The sequence below is a fragment of the Hyla sarda genome, chromosome 1 (assembly GCF_029499605.1).
Source record: "Hyla sarda isolate aHylSar1 chromosome 1, aHylSar1.hap1, whole genome shotgun sequence".
Lineage (NCBI taxonomy): Eukaryota > Metazoa > Chordata > Amphibia > Anura > Hylidae > Hyla > Hyla sarda.
The window spans coordinates 411,415,198-411,432,823 of record NC_079189.1 but is presented as its reverse complement, the minus strand read 5'-3'; the positions used below and the strand labels follow the sequence as shown (position 1 = coordinate 411,432,823).

The 17,626-nt window shown below is 44.0% G+C and overlaps 1 protein-coding gene across 6 annotated transcripts in view; it reads left to right on the top strand.

Annotated features, from left to right (window-relative positions):
* Nucleotides 1–17,626, top strand: part of EMID1 (EMI domain containing 1) — a 170,736-nt gene extending 153,110 nt beyond the window's left edge. For 2 of the 6 annotated variants that reach the window (XM_056528735.1, XM_056528736.1), the window contains one exon: nt 16,699–17,625. In XM_056528735.1, coding sequence (XP_056384710.1) covers nt 16,699–16,983 — 285 coding nt within the window. In that variant the 3' untranslated portion in view covers nt 16,984–17,625. Of the gene's footprint in view, nt 1–7,316; nt 7,402–14,448; nt 14,540–16,698 lie in introns of all 6 variants that reach the window. The other 4 variants (XM_056528737.1, XM_056528733.1, XM_056528734.1 and 1 more) reach the window with 4 other exon arrangements.

The following is a 17,626-nucleotide window of genomic DNA, read 5'->3' as shown; positions in this document are numbered from 1 at the left end:
ACAAGCTGAGACTCTACCTCCTCACAGGCCTTATGATTGCCCTATCGACCTCCTCCCGGGTACTACTCCACCCCGGGGCAGAATTTATCCTCTCTCTGCCCCAGAGACTCTTGCCATGTCTGAGTATGTCCAGGAAAATTTAAAAAAGGGCTTTATCCGTAAATCCTCCTCTCCTGCCGGAGCTGGATTTTTCTTTGTGTCCAAAAAAGATGGCTCCCTACGTCCTTGCATTGACTACCGCGGTCTTAATAAAATCACGGTTAAGAACCGCTACCCCCTACCCCTCATCTCTGAACTCTTTGATCGCCTCCAAGGTGCCCACATCTTTACTAAATTGGACTTAAGAGGCGCCTATAACCTCATCCGCATCAGAGAGGGGGATGAGTGGAAAACGGCGTTTAACACCAGAGATGGACACTTTGAGTATCTGGTCATGCCCTTTGGCCTGTGCAACGCCCCTGCTGTCTTCCAAGACTTTGTCAATGAAATTTTTCGTGATCTGCTATACTCCTGTGTTGTTGTATATCTGGACGATATCCTAATTTTCTCTGCCAATCTAGAAGAACACCGCCAGCATGTCCGTATGGTTCTTCAGAGACTTCGTGACAATCAACTCTATGCCAAAATTGAGAAATGTCTGTTTGAATGCCAATCTCTTCCTTTTCTAGGATATTTGGTCTCTGGCCAGGGACTACAAATGGATCCAGACAAACTCTCTGCCGTCTTAGATTGGCCACGCCCCTCCGGACTCCGTGCTATCCAACGCTTTTTGGGGTTCGCCAATTATTACAGGCAATTTATTCCACATTTTTCTACCGTTGTGGCTCCTATCGTGGCTTTAACCAAAAAAAATGCCGATCCCAAGTCGTGGCCTCCTCAAGCGGAAGACGCCTTTAAACGACTCAAGTCTGCCTTTTCTTCGGCTCCCGTGCTCTCCAGACCTGACCCTTCCAAACCCTTCCTATTGGAGGTTGATGCCTCCTCAGTGGGAGCTGGAGCTGTTCTTTTACAAAAAAATTCTTCCGGGCATGCTGTCACTTGTGGTTTTTTTTCTAGGACCTTCTCTCCGGCGGAGAGGAACTACTCCATCGGGGATCGAGAGCTTCTAGCCATTAAATTAGCACTTGAGGAATGGAGGCATCTGCTGGAGGGATCAAGATTTCCAGTTATTATTTACACCGACCACAAGAACCTCTCCTACCTCCAGTCTGCCCAACTGCTGAATCCTCGCCAGGCCCGGTGGTCTCTGTTCTTTGCCCGATTTAATTTTGAGATTCACTTTCGTCCTGCCGATAAGAACATTAGGGCCGATGCTCTCTCTCGTTCCTCGGATGCCTCAGAAGTTGAACTCTCTCCGCAACACATCATTCCACCTGACTGCCTGATCTCCACTTCTCCAGCCTCCATCAGGCAAACTCCTCCAGGAAAGACCTTTGTTTCTCCACGCCAACGCCTCGGAATCCTCAAATGGGGTCACTCCTCCCATCTCGCTGGTCATGTGGGCATCAAGAAATCTGTGCAACTCATCTCCCGCTTCTATTGGTGGCCGACTCTGGAGACGGATGTTGTGGACTTTGTGCGAGCCTGCACTATCTGTGCCCGGGATAAGACTCCTCGCCAGAAGCCCGCTGGTTTTCTTCATCCCCTGCCTGTCCCCGAACAGCCTTGGTCTCTGATTGGTATGGATTTTATTACTGATTTACCCCCTTCCCGTGGCAACACTGTTATTTGGGTGGTCGTTGATCGATTCTCCAAAATGGCACATTTCATCCCTCTTCCTGGTCTTCCTTCAGCGCCTCAGTTGGCTAAACAATTTTTTGTACACATTTTTCGTCTTCACGGATTGCCTACGCAGATCGTCTCGGATAGAGGCGTCCAATTCGTGTCTAAATTCTGGAGGGCTCTCTGTAAACAACTCAAGATTAAATTAAATTTTTCTTCTGCATATCATCCCCAGTCCAATGGACAAGTAGAAAGAATTAACCAAGTCTTGGGTGATTATTTGCGACATTTTGTTTCCTCCCGCCAGGATGACTGGGCAGATCTCCTTCCATGGGCCGAATTCTCGTATAACTTCAGAGTCTCTGAATCTTCCTCCAAATCCCCATTTTTCGTGGTGTACGGCCGTCACCCTCTTCCCCCCCTCCCTACCCCCTTGCCCTCTGGTCTGCCCGCTGTGGATGAAATTTCTCGTGACCTTTCCATTATATGGAGAGAGACCCAAAATTCTCTCCTACAGGCTTCATCACGCATGAAGAGGTTCGCGGATAAGAAAAGAAGAGCTCCTCCCGTTTTTTCCCCTGGAGACAAGGTATGGCTCTCCGCTAAATATGTCCGCTTCCGTGTCCCTAGCTACAAGTTGGGCCCACGCTATCTTGGTCCTTTCAAAATTTTGTGTCAAATTAATCCTGTCTCTTACAAACTTCTTCTTCCTCCTTCTCTTCGTATCCCTAATGCCTTTCACGTCTCTCTTCTTAAACCACTCATCCTCAACCGTTTTTCTCCCAAATCTGTTCCTCCCACTCCTGTTTCCGGCTCCTCGGACATCTTCTCTTTCAAAGAGATCTTAGCCTCTAAAAAGGTCAGAGGGAAAACTTTTTTTCTAGTGGACTGGGAGGGTTGTGGTCCTGAAGAGAGATCCTGGGAACCTGAGGACAACATCCTAGATAAAAGTCTGCTCCTCAGGTTCTCAGGCCCTAAAAAGAGGGGGAGACCCAAGGGGGGGGGTACTGTTACGCCGAGCGCTCCGGGTCCCCGCTCCTCCCCGGAGCGCTCGCTACACTCTCTCCGCTGCAGCGCTCCGGTCAGATCCACTGACCCGGGGCGCTGCGATTCTGCTTCCAGCCGGGATGCGATTCGCGATGCGGGTAGCGCCCGCTCGCGATGCGCACCCCGGCTCCCGTACCTGACTCGCTCTCCCTCGGTCCTGTCCCGGCGCGCGCGGCCCCGCTCCCTAGGGCGCGCGCGCGCCGGGTCTTTGCGATTTAAAGGGCCACTGCGCCGCTGATTGGCGCAGTGATTCCAATTAGTGTCTTCACCTGTGCACTTCCCTATATCACCTCACTTCCCCTGCACTTCCCTGCCGGATCTTGTTGCCATTGTGCCAGTGAAAGCGTTCCTTGTATGTTCCTAGCCTGTGTTCCAGACCTCCTGCCGTTGCCCCTGACTACGATCCTTGCTGCCTGCCCCGACCTTCTGCTACGTCCGACCTTGCTTCTGTCTACTCCCTTGTACCGCGCCTATCTTCAGCAGCCAGAGAGGTTGAGCCGTTGCTAGTGGATACGACCTGGTCACTACCGCCGCAGCAAGACCATCCCGCTTTGCGGCGGGCTCTGGTGAAAACCAGTAGTGACTTAGAACCGATCCACTAGCACGGTCCACGCCAATCCCTCTCTGGCACAGAGGATCCACTACCCGCCAGCCGGCATCGTGACAGTTAGCTGAAAGTCAGTAGGGATTTATGAAATGCCAAATGCACTTTGTGTTTTTTTTTTCACTTATTTTGCGTGTTTTTGTGCGATTTTAGGCTCAGTGACAGTTTTCCAAAAACACAGGTAAAAAAACCCACACACAAACACAAAAAAAAGTGGAAACTTAGCGTTAGGCTGCATTCACACTAGTATACTACGGTTTTAGGTCCGGTCACAAATCCGGATACGGGTCAAAAATGAGCCGACCAGAGTCACCGTTTGACTCTGGTCAGCTCATTAAAGTAAATGGAGTTCAGCGCTTGCCCCTCCCTCAGCCGGATCCGGCACCCGTAATGTAAAAGCGAAGTGTGTATGCAGCCTTAGGCCAGTTTCACATAAGTGGATGGAAATACACTGCTGAAAAAAAATTAAGGGAACACTTAAGCAACACAATGTAACTCCAAGTCAATCACACTTCTGTGAAATCACACTGTCCACTCAGGAAGCAATAGTGATTGACAATCAATTTCACATGCTGTTGTGCAAATGGAACAGACAACAGGTGGAAATTATAGGCAATTAGCATGACACCCCCAATAAAGGAGTGGTTCTGCAGACCACTTCTCAGCTCCTATGCTTCCTGGCTGATGTTTTGGTCAATTTTGAATACTGGCAGTGCTTTCACTCTAGTGGTAGCATGAAACTGAGTCTACAACCCCCACAAGTGGCTCAGGTAGTGCAGCTCATCCAGGATGGCACATCAATGCCAGCTGTGGTAAGAAGGTTTGCTGTGTCTGTCAGCATAGTGTCCAGAGAATGGAGGTGCTACCAGTAGACAGGCCAGTACATCAGGAGACGTGGAGGAGGCCGTAGGAGGGCAACAACCCAGCAGCAGGACCGCTACCTCCACCTTTGTACAAGGAGGAGCACTGACAGAACCCTGCAAAATGACCTCCAGCAGGCCACAAATGTGCATGTGTTCACTCAAACTGTCAGAAACAGACTCCATAAGGGTGGTATGAGGGCCCGACGTCCACAGGTGGGGGTTGTGCTTACAGCCCAACACTGTGCATTTGCCAGAGAGCAACAAGATTGGCAAATTTGCCACTGGCGCCTTCTCTTCATAGATGAAAGCAGGTTCACACTGAGCACATGTGACAAACTTGACAGAGTCAGGAGACACCGTGGAGGACGTTCTGCTTCCTTGCAACATCCTCCAGCATGACCGGTTTGGTGGTGGGTCAGTAATGGTGTGGGGTGGCATTTCTTTGGTGGGCCGCACAGCCCTACATGTGCTTGCCAGAGGTAGCCTGACTGCCATTAGGTACCGAGATGAGATCCTCAGACCCCTTGTGAGACCATATGCTGGTGCGGTTGGCCCTAGGTTCCTCCTAATGCAAGACAATGCTAGACCTCATGTGGCTGGAGTGTGTCAGCAGTTCCTTCAAGAGGAAAGCATTGATGCTATGGACTGGCCCGCCCGTTCCCCAGACCTAAATCCTATTGAGCACATCTGCGACATCATGTCTTGCTCCATCCACCATCCAGCCACATTGAACCACAGACTGTCCACCTCATTAGGAGCATGCCAAAGCGTTGTAGGAAGGTCATACGAGCACGTGGAGGCCACACACACTACTGAGCCTCATTTTGACTTGTATTAAGGGCATTACATCAAAGTTGGATCAGCCAGTAGTTGTGTGATTTTGTTGTCAGCACATTCAACTATGTGAAAACGAAAGTATTTCATACGATTAGTTCATTCATTCAGATCTAGGATGTTATGTTAGTGTTCCCTTAATTTTTTTGAGCAGTGTACATCTGTGAGGCTAGTGTACATCAGTGAGCCTAAGTGATGGTCTGTTCAGGACTCCACTGCGCATGTGCCGCTTCCTGTGTACACCCGGAAGCAGCCTCAGCACAGTGGAGTCCTGTACAGAGTGGGGAGGAGAGGGAGAGGCGGAGGAAGGGGATGAATATTCATAAGTCGGGCAGTGCTGCAGACGAGCAGTGCTGATGTCATAGTGCCAGATGGAGCCTTGTAACCCCGCTCGTGCCAGTTAGAAGATCATTTACATATCAAGAATAATGAAGATAACGGACAAACGTCGGGATGGATCCGGGCATGGTAGGCAGCATATTGATCAGCGTCCCCCGCACTGGTTAGTGCGGGGGGAGTTTAGTGACAGTTTTCCTTTAATAAAGTGTGTGTGTTTCACTTTTTTTCTCTCTCTCCCTTTTTTTTTTTTTTTTAGGTAGGACTACTACTCCCAGCATGGAACAGACTGTCCCATGATGGGAGTAGTAGTACCTGTACTAATAGACAGATCGCCCCGGGTGTCACTTATTACACCTGATGCAATCATCTTATCTATTACAGAGATGGGGAGTGGCTTTCTTTTGCACTCGCATCTCTGCGCTGTACTCTGGGACAGCCAGTGATGTGAATAGAATTCCCATCACTCTTTAATATTTTCCACCCAGAGCGGTGATTGGCCGGATGGTGGCAGCCAATCACCGCTCTCAGCGGGAAATATGAATGAGTGATGTGAATTTCTATTCACATCACAGGCCAGCCGGAGTATAGAGCAGAGATGTGAGCGCAGGGGAAAGCCGCTCTGCATCTCTGCAATAGAAAGAACGATTGTATCGGTTGTCAGGAGTGACACCTGCTGTGATCTGTCCTTAATTGCAGGTACTAGTTCTCCTAACATGGAGCACACTCTGCTCCATGTTGGGAGCTGTAGTACCTGCATTAATAGACATATTGCAGCGGGTGTCACTTCTGACAGATGTCAGCTGGAAGTCCATTGGAAAGATATTGAATTCATTCAAAACAATGGCCCAGATTTATCAATTGGCATGAGAAAAATGTTTTTGCCCATAGCATCCAATCAGAACAAATCGGACACTTTTTTCATGCAGATTAATAAATATAGCTTTTTTGTGGTGTTTTTCTTCACAGGGCAGCATGTGTGGCACATGTACTTTGTACACACTATGTTGGAAAAACATCACAACTACTGCATCAAAAAATGCTTGAAGCACAAAAAGCTGGTGTATTTAGAAGTATTTTTTAAACCAAAAACATAACACAAAACCATAGCTGTAAAGTAGGCCTTAAAGGGGTACTCCGGAGAACAAAACCCATAGCCCATGAATTCCCTCTCATCAACCTATTTAATTGTCTAAATATCATTCATTAGAGCAGTTTCCCCTTTTTGGTTGTCACTTACATGCATAAAGTGAGGGAAGAAGACCTGGAAGCAACGTTAAGGTTTTTAGCAGTAAAATGACTATATTATACGTGTGCCAACAAGTATGCCAACTAATTGATCCATGTGTAAATGATTGCATCAATCCTTCTTATGCCTTCTCCACCTTGTATTGATTATGCATGAGTCATTCATCTCTGGCATCAATAACTCTTACTTTTCTGTCTTGACTAGACTTGCAACTGCAAAATGTATTAATCCTAAAGAGCTTGTTCACATTAGCTATCTTGTGTGCAATTTCATCTTACGCTTTTCTAAGAAAAAGAAAGAGAGATATGTCATAGATGCCCCCTACAAGAACAGTATATGGGCCCATGTTTTCAACTGGCTCATCTTGAAGCGCCCCATTTATGTCTTTTTAACAGTCCACCAGTATTTGTAAATTATGACCAGTGGCTGCACAGATTTTATATGGCATATCTGCCCCTGTATAGGTGGCTCACAAAAATGCTTTATGCCGCTTCCTGGGATCCATTCCTACTTTTTCTTTTTTATTTCTTTTTTTTTTTTATTTAGAAAACCGCTAGTAGAAATGGCCACATAAAACACTAAAGTGAAAAAGTTCAAGTGGGTAAATCTGGGTGGGAGGGGGTAAATCCTTCACAGCTGTGTCTGTCTCTTGCTTGTACAGGGGGAAAGGATGCTGCAGATCAGAGAAGCTCTGAAGATTTTAGCAGAAAGAGTTTTAATATTGGAGACAATGATTGGAATTCATGGTGAGTATGTGAAGACATTGTCACATGACAATGGAAGAGGGAGTCACAGAGTAAATGCACAGAAAATATGCTGCAGATTTTGCAAGTGGATTTATACATGTAAAAACCTCACTGAATTACAGTGGCAGCTATGTGGATGAGATTTACATTGATTATCCAGCCTTTAAAGGGGTACTCCGGCGCTAAGACAGCTTATCCCCTATCCAAAGGATAGGGGATAAGACGCCTGATCGTGGGGATCCTGCCGCTGGGGACCCCCGTGATCTTTCACGCAGCATCCCCGTTACCATCAGCCCCCGGAGCATGTTCGCTCTAGATGATGACTGCCGATCACAGGGCCGGAGTATTGTGACGTCACGCGAACATGCTCCGGAGTCTGATGGTAACAGGGTGCTGCGGGATAAGATGTCTTAGTGCCGGAGTACCCCTTTAAGTACCTTACACCAGTGTTACAAATAGATTGGTGATTGGAAGTACAAGCCAATGTAAACATTAAGAGGCTGAAGGCCTTTGTGCTTGCCAATCGGTGATCTGCACCAAAGTAGCTGCGCAATACTGTGTAATAGCATAAAATTGTTCGGTATAAGGAATCTACTTTATTTCTTATGAAAGTCCCCTAGAGGGACTTAAGCAGTGTAAAAAAAAAAAGGGGGGAAATCAAAGGGGACTGTGCTTGTATGTGCTTATATACGTCGGCATCTCATTTTGACAGGTTGCCTATATACAGTATATATGCCATGGATGGTACAATTGTGACATGAATACAGCCTTTCAATGAAATTATTCACAAAGCATCATTAATCTTCTGTGCTGCCTTATGGGTGTTCTTTACTTCACTTTAAGGCTGGAATTCCACTTGACTTTTTTTTTTTTTTTTTTAAAACGCCAATTCTGACGCATGGCGTTTTTTTGGCCAAAAAACGCTGTGGTCAGATGTTAGCTGTAAATCAATGAGAAATTGCTCATTTCTAATTCCACTTGGCGTTTTTTCACTTTTTTTGTGTTTTTTTCAGCTACTTGGCGTTTTGAAAAAAACGCAGTATGTTGCTCAAACCGGCGTTTTTAGTCAAAATCGTGGCATTTTGCTCCGATAGAAGTCTATCGGAGTGAGAAAACGCCAAGAAAAACGATATGTGGGTTTTAACTTTGGTGTTTTTGCGGGCGGTTTTTAATCTTTTTGGACTTTAGTGATCCAAAAAAGTGATGGAGATACCTGTTTTGAATAAAATTTCGTAGGGTACCATTAAAAAAAAAAAAAAAAAAAGATGCAGAAGTGAAGGAAAAAATTGTATCTAACGAAATTTATATTTTTTATAAAAAAAAATTATTACTTTTTAAACAGGGATCAATTTATGTGGGCGGGGAAATAAAAATGTATTGTGTGTGTGTTTTTCACTTTTTTTCTTTATTTTTTACATTTTTTAGTTAGTACTACTACTCCCAGCATGGAACACATTGTTCCACCATGGGAGTAGTACTACCTGTACTAATAGACACACAGATCACCCATTGCGATTCTCCTGTATAATATATAGATGCGGCCGGCCGCTCTTCTATGGTCCCCTGCCCTGACGTATTTATATACACATATTCATATTTCCCACAGAGAGCTGTGATTGGCCAGATGGTTCCAGCCAATCACAACTCTAGGAATATGTGTATATATATGGCCGTGCAGGGGACGATAGGAGAGCGGCCGCTGCATCCATACATTATACAGGAGGATCACAGTGAGTGTCAGGAGTGATACCCGCTGTGATCTTTCCATAACTGCAGGCACTACTACTCCCAAAATGGAGCACACTCTGCTCCATGCTGGGAGCTGTAGTACCTGCATTAATAGACAGATCGCAGCAGGTGTCAGTAGTAGTGCCTGCTTTAGGACACATCAAAGTAGATGTCACTACTGACACCCGCTGTGATCGTCCTGTCTATAGCAGAGATGGAGCGACTGTATTCAGCGCTCGCATCCCTGCTCTGCACTATACTCCGGCCACTCACTCATTCATATTTCTCTCAGAGCTGTGATTGGCTGCAACCATCTGGCCAATCACAGCTCTGGGTGGGAAATATGAATGAATTATGTTCTATTCACATCACTGGCCGGAGTATAGTGCAGAGATGTGAGCGCTGTATACAGCGGCATCTGTGCTATATAATGGATGATCGCATCGAGTGTCAGGACTGAGACCTGGGGCGATCTATCTATTACTACAGGTACTACTAATCCCAGCATGGAACAGTCTGTTCCATGCTGGGAGTAATAGTACTTCCTAAAAAATGTAAAAAATAGAGAAAAAAAGTGAACCACACACACTTTATTAAAAAATAATAAAAAGTTGGTTATAAAATATATACATTTCGTTTAATAAAATGTTTTCCATCACTGCAGCATCCTTTTTTTTTTTTTGGTACCCAACAAATTTTGGGTTCCAAAAAAAACAAAAACGCCAAAAGGTGACAAAAATGCAATTTCCACACAAATGAAAAAACGCCAGAAAAAATGCCAGAAAAAACGCCAGACGCAGGACATTGCACTGCCATTTTTTCAGGCGTTTTTTTTATTGAAAAAAATGCAGCACAAAAAACCAAGTGGAATCCCAGCCTAAAGGATTTGTCTCACCAAAGATCACCACCCAATCACAACGGGGACAGTCCATCTTCAAGCTAACCTGGCAAACAGCTTATCCTGCAGAAAGTCAGGAACAGGCAAAGATTTTCCCTGTCTGTATTTTGATCCTCCTCATGATGTCCATACTGGGCCAGTGCTATTTTGCACCCTAGGCAAGTTTTTTTTTTTGGTGCCCTCTAGGGAGGAGAAGAAATAAAGCGGATCCCTCCAGGGAACAAACCAGGATAGAGGCAGCGCACAGGACTTCAAAGGTAAAATGGTTTATTTACCCGGCATGCAACGCGTTTCGCTGGATAACCAGCTTCATCAGGCAATCATGCCTGATGAAGCTGGTTATCCAGCGAAACGCGTTGCATGCCGGGTAAATAAACCATTTTACCTTTGAAGTCCTGTGCGCTGCCTCTATCCTGGTTTGTTCCCTGGAGGGATCCGCTTTATTTCTTCGCCTTTGTGTCCAGGAGCAGCTGCTGCTCTTCGCCCGTTGCAGGGTCACTTCACGCCTTCACCATAGTTGTACTTGGTCGCAGTACAACTAGACTTGGTGAGCAAGTTTTCTTGTCTTTTATCTTTGCTTTTACATTACGCTATCACACTAGGAGCGCTCTCCTTGTCTGTCTATTGCTCTAGGGAGGAGGATATATTAATAGCTCCTCCCCTTTACAAAAGATTATACTGTATACGGTTTACAGTAGATGGCTAATACGTAAATAGGTATGGAATCCCCCCTATTTGGTAGATGCCCCCTACTAGGTTGGTAACTCCCCAATAAGTAGATCCCCCAGTAGATTGGTAACCCCCCCCCCCCCCCCCAATTAAGTAGATGCCCTCGGTAGGTAGGTAACTCCCCCCAATTAGATAAATGTCCCCAGTAGGTACAAAGATAGGGATGAATTTTCCCCAGTAGGTATGTAGATAGGTGGTCAGGGAGGTAATCTGACTGAAGGTATGTAGATAGGTAGGTAATCCCCCTGTAGGTATGTAGATAAATAGGTAGGTATTCCCACTGTAGGTATGTAGATAAGGAGGTAGGTAGTTAGGCAGGTAATCCCCATGTAAGTATGAGGATGGATGGGTAGTTAGGTAATACCCCTGTAGGTATGTAATTAAGCAGCTAATCCCCCTGTAGGTATGCAGACACATAGGAAGGTAGGTTGACAGGTAATACCCCTGTAGGTATGTAGATAGGTAGGTAGTTAGACAGGTGATCTCCCTGAGGGTATGTACACTGCTCAAAAAAATAAAGAGAACACTAAGATAATATATCCTAGATCTGAATGAATGAACTAATTGTATGAAATACTTTCGTCTTTACATAGTTGAATGTGCTGACAACAAAATCACACAAAAATTATCAATGAAAATCAAATTTATCAACCCATGGAGGTCTGAATGTGGAGTCACACTCAAAATCAAAGTGGAAAGCCACACTACAGGTTGATCCAACTTTGATGTAATGTCCTTAAAACAAGTAAAAATGAGGCTCAGTAGTGTGTGTGGCCTCCACATGCCCGTATGACCTCCCTACAATGCCTGGGATTCTCCTGATGAGGGGTCTGAGGATCTCATCTTGGTACCTAATGGCAGTCAGGCTACCTCTGGCAAGCACATGGAAGACTGTGCGGCCCTCCAAAGAAATGCCAACCCACACCATTACTGACCCACCGACAAACCGGTCATGCTGGAGGATGTTGCAGGCAGCAGAATGTTCTCCACGGCATCTCCAGACTCTATCACGTCTGTCACATGTGCTCAGTGTGAACCTGCTTTCATCTGTGAAGAGCACAGGGCGCCAGTGGCGAATTTGCCAATCTTGGTGTTCTCTGGCAAATGCCAAATGTACTGCAAGGTATTAGGCTGTAAGCACAACCCCCACCTGTGGAGGTCGGGCTCTCATACCACCCTCATGGAGTCTGTTTCTGACCGTTTGAGTGCACACATCCATATTTGTGGCCTACTGGAGGTCATTTTGCAGGGCTGTGGCAGTGCTCCTCCTTGCACAAAGGTGGAGGTAGCGGTCCAGCTGCTGGGTTGTTGCCCTCCTATGGCCTCCTCCACGTCTCCTGATGTACTGGCCTGTCTCCTGGTAGCACCTCCATGCTCTGGACACTACACTGACAGACACAGCAAACCTTCTTGCCACAGCTTGCATTAATATGCCATCCTGGATGAGCTGCACTACCTGAGCCTCTTGTGTGGGTTGTAGACTCAGTCTCATGCTACCACTAGAGTTAAAGGTCACCACCTGCAGAACCACTCCTTTATTGGGGGTGTATAATTTCCACCTGTTGTCTGTTCCGTTTGCACAACAGCATGGAAATTGATTGTCAATCAGTGTTGCTTCATGAGTGGACAGTGTGATTTCACAGAAGTGTGATTGACTTGGAGTTACATTGTGTTGTTTAAGTGTTCCCTTTATTTTTTGAGCAGTGTAGATAGGTAGGTAATCCCCAACTAGGTTGATAGGTAAATGCCCCCAATCAGTGCCTCCAAAGAAAAAAAATTAAAAAACTACTCACCTTCTCTCCGCTCCAACGCTGAGGTCTCTTTACCCGCTTCTTCTCACACAAGTCGTACTCGATGAGATGACATCATCGCGCAAGGCTTGAAGATCGCCGCCGCTGTGGTCGTAATAGGTGCTCACCCTGCGCCGCTGCAAGCGGATGCTTTAAAACTGCAAATGAGAGTTGTTATTAAGGGCACTCATTTGCATTTTAAAAAGCCCCCGCATGGCAGCGGATTCTATATTGGATAGGCAGGAATGCCCTCTAGGCAAGTGTTCTCAACCTTTTTTTCCCGAGTATCCCTTGACAGTCCATTCCCAAAAAATTGTACCCTCATATTATTTTGTAGAGATATTTTGTAATGATTATAGTATAATTCATATGCTTTACTTTCCTCTATAACAGGCCCACTGATCCTCTCCCTATCTCCCCATTCCCCTGATTTACAGGTGACATCTACTCTAACCAAAGTTGTTTACTTTTCTTTTCTTCACTATCTGGCCTAGACCGCCATTAAGATTTCTCCCATAGAAGACTTCTCCACCGAACCAGCAAAACAAACATTTTAGGCTCCTTTCTGCAGTACAATACCCACCTATTTACAAACTCCCCATGTTTATTGTCACACACAGTAATAGTACCCGCTTTGCATCCCCATAAAGTTGTTCCACTGCTCCTCTGGTCTGGGGACATATTGCTATGGCTCATAGCAGTAGGTCCCTGGTCTGCAGGGGCTGTGGAGAAACAAAGCTGATGGTAGTTACTACCCACAGCAGCCCAGTGCCCGCCCTTCCCCTTTGCTGTCCTCCCGCTCCACTCCTCGGTGCAGTGAGGTCAGCCTACCATTTCTTTCAGACCAGTAACCAGTGGCTGTGGCTGCCATTACTGATCTTTTTTCAAGTACCCCCTGGAGAACTGGAGAAGGTTGAGAACCACTGCTCTAGGCGGCTGCCTAGTTAGCCTAGTGGCTGCATCGGCCCTGTGTCCATACATACAGCTGAAAGCTATCTCTCCCAACTCATAAACATCAGCTGGATCCTAGAGGAGCTATCCTACTGCCAGACACTTTTGGCAGTGGTTATCTCCAAAGAGATAAATTGATTGGACATATCCCTTAAACATCACATTAAAGATTCAAATATGCAAAGGTTTAGTTTTACTGCAATATTACATTTGTACTGAAAATATTCTTCATTGATGGATATCTAAATATATGACGATATGTTTTGCTCAGAGAAAAAAAAACAGTATTATAGAAGCTTTACTTTACAGCCTGTATAAAATTCCCAGCCAATACTTATTGAATCCTACAATGGTTGTGAAAAAAAACCAATGTACAACCATTAGTATTGGCCTACAGCTAAATTATAACACTGCTCTCGAACCAAACTTCACTAGTCACGAGTGTCTCATTTTCTAGTTTTTTTTAACCAAGTTTTAATAACTTGTTTTTAGTGAAGTTCTGTCCAAACAAGATATCTTGTCTTCTTTATGTTTGTCCTTTCACTTAGTACATTTTAAATTGTTTTTAATCATTAATTTTTTTACACTGGTATGTATAGTATATGGATATTAAAGAGTTTATTTATACAGATTGCATTGTCCTTTGTACAAGATATGATCATAGTTTCTGCAGATTAATAATACGGTAATTAATGTCCCTAGGAAGCAATTTATTCATCCACTATTTGGTTCTTTATATCGTTCTTTATTTCCTTTTTTTGTCCTTTTATGTTCTTTCTATAATTCTTCAATATTCTATGAATCTATTTGTGTAATATGTCCTTTATCAACCTTACCTTCCTCTGTATATTTTCCTACGCACCTTCTTGCAATCTCAGTCACATCCACTCAGCATTTTTCCTAACCTCCATCACCTTGGTCCATTGTCCTATTCTGTTTTCGGTCTGGCAGGTGGTCAGCTTAGCCTCCTTCCTTCAGCTTCAGGAGCAGCTAGAGCTACTGGTTAAAAGGGTCACTCTGCTTGAGTACATAATGTGGCCAGGTAACAAAAGCCATGTACTGCTGGAACGCTTGCAAACATTCCCTGCTCACCTCTTGTATCCATGGGCTGTAAATGCAGCTGGGCCTAGTACGCCTTGGCATGACAGTTCCTAGCTGGGACAATAAAGGATGTAAAATCTTCTTACAGTATATACATATAATAGATGCAATTCATATTTTTCTAGATTGTGACTTTTATTCTAAAGATGTATTGTATTGTAATGGAAACACTGCCATGGCGGTATTATCATTGCCTTTGCACAGGTGTATAGCTGACGTTACAGCCCTTGTGATGGAATTAGGTAGATCACAGAGTGCGCATGTTGACTGTATAGTTTTGGTGCATGTGCTGCACGAAGCATGTGTGTAAAGACAACTGCACGATGCTGAGTTTGGATTGTTATGTAATTGAGAAAACAATTGTCACAGATTCACTATTTGTAGCAATATCTGAAATAGTAAATTAATAATACATAAGGATAAATTAATATTTGGAGAAATAATAAAATAATATTTCCCAAAAGTGGAGAACTAGAAATATTTAACATTTCCTTGAGTGTCCCATAATTCCAAGAGAACTACTTTTTTCTTGTGTAAAGGGAAACTGTCAGCAGCTCCTTTGCTAAAATAGATTGGCTTTTCCTACAGTATATTCTTCTAGGAGAGAGCAATCTGTCTTGGGCACATTACTCTGTCCGTGGCAGCCACTTCTAGTACATAGATATGGGTGCCACAATCTAGAATGATTCTCTATTTCACACACATTGCCATATATTTCACTATTTTTGTTGCCTCTTGTTGTGGTTTTGTTCCCTTTTAATTGGGTTAATCTTTCTCACACTTTCTACAGTAAATATGAACCCAAAATACATATCACTTACAGAGGCATGTTTCTAATCTGCGCCAAAAGAAATGTGCACTGCAGCTCGTAGTGTAACCTAGGGTTTGTGTTCCCATTGAAAACAATGTGACGGGTATTAGAGGTGTTTTACACCTGGATATTGGCTCTCAATAAAAGTAAAATACATGGTGTGAACTTACCCTTATAGGGGCACATACTAGTGGCAACCCAAAGTCCCTAGAAACATAAGTGTCCATTTTTGTTGTGTTTGATCACACATGTATCTGTAGTAAGAAGTCGCTACCTCACAAAAGCGATAACTGGGTACCACAGATATGTCTTTTTTCTGCACATAAGGATTGGTGCACATACTGTATTATGACTCTATACAGGTGTTGGTTGTACAGTACCTCTGGCAATTTAGCAGTAAAGTACATAGAGAATCGCTTACTCAATTAGGTACTATAATGAGAAAGTATTCTCTTTTATACGCTTCTTTCATTCAGAGGCTCATTGTGACACAAGGAAAAGTTAAAGCTCCAGAGCAGAGACTCTTTGTGCCACCATGCAGGCTTCATACTGTGGGCTGTGCTATCCACATAAGGCCTGCAGCTAATCAGATAAAGCTAGGGACAGGAGGCAGTCATACTATATGTGCACCCTATGCAGCCGCCCGGGCAAGAGAACTGCTGGCAGACCCCCTTGTTTGGAAAAAAAAAAAAACTAGACAGCACTTACATAGATGAAGAACTTTTCAATATATTTAATCACTGGATTCTGTTTCCGCTGAAAGTGAAACCAGATATCCCAGGGTGCGTACTGTGTACCAACCTGTGTTCACAACTCTGGTAGGTCCAGGCGCAATATCTTTTAAGGGAAGTAGAATCCACAGATTAAATATATTTTAGTACTGTATTCCCAATCTATGCAAGTTTAGATGGTACACATTTAGCTTTATATATAAATTTCAATATTAGAATTTGGATTATTTAAAAAAATATATATACATTAAGAAGATTTGACTTAATTCCCCAATTTATCCGCTGTAGAAAATTAGTTTCTGGCATCACTTGGCCATGGTGAGAATTAAATAGACGTAAATGTATAATAAATAATTAAACACAGTAGTTATTAGATATATTGATATTGCTAAAGAGTTTGCATCAATCCAAAATGTTTACTTGGGTACTATATACAGTCATGGTTGATAAGGAACATGGCCAGTATGCTGGGAAGTCCCAAAAATGTTTAGGTTTTTCATGTTTACCATTTTGAGTTTGTCTTTAATTCATTATTACCTTCTATTCCCCTCTATTTAGAAACAGACCCAGGGTCTGGAACAGAGCCCTTACCAACCGGCTCCAGTGGTTTCTACCGGGGACGACGTAATGGTCCATTGTTTCACAGAAATCTACAAAATGATGAGGAAGAAGATGAGAACTATTGATTTATTTCATTATGCCATTGACTACCTTATTAGGATTTTATATGCACTGTGGCAAGTATTTGTACCTTGTTTTCATAAGAGAAATGGGCAAGTCCAAGGGTTTATGGTTTTTTTAGAGACAAGTTCCAGGTCTGGATTTAAGGTTATTATGGCATAAATACACAAGTCATCCATGTATGTGGTTTAACATATCTGAGCTCCAGCAGAACATGTATTTAAGTCTCAGGCTCATGTCTGTTCCATGCGTACTGCCTTGAAAACATTAGTCTAGAAATCTGGAAAGCATTTTAAGTTGTAAGTTACAACAGAACTATAAAGCATTCTAGGTTCATTGCATTTGCAAAAGAAGTTTTATGTGAATATGTAGGAAAATTACTGAAGGGGCATGGGCATGATACTTAAATTATTGCCTACAATAAAATTGTAGCTGGGACTAGTATTTTGTACAGGGGCATTAGCTTATGAGGTCATCATTCAGCTATTTCAGAAAGGTTCCTAAATGGCTTCATTTACTTTTTATTAATAAGTTGCTCCAGTTATTTCAATGGCAATACAAATGATATACCCAACTTACAACCAATATGTCACCTGGTGGACAGGAAGGTACCGTATATACTCGAGTATAAGCCGACCCGAGTATAAGCCGAGACCCCTAATTTCAACCCAAAATCCCAGGAAAAGTTATTGACTCGAGTATAAGCCTAGGGTGGGAAATACCTCATCCCCCCCTGTCATCATCCAGACCCGTCATTAACATCCTCATCATCATCCCCTTGTCATCATCCCACACATCCCCCCTT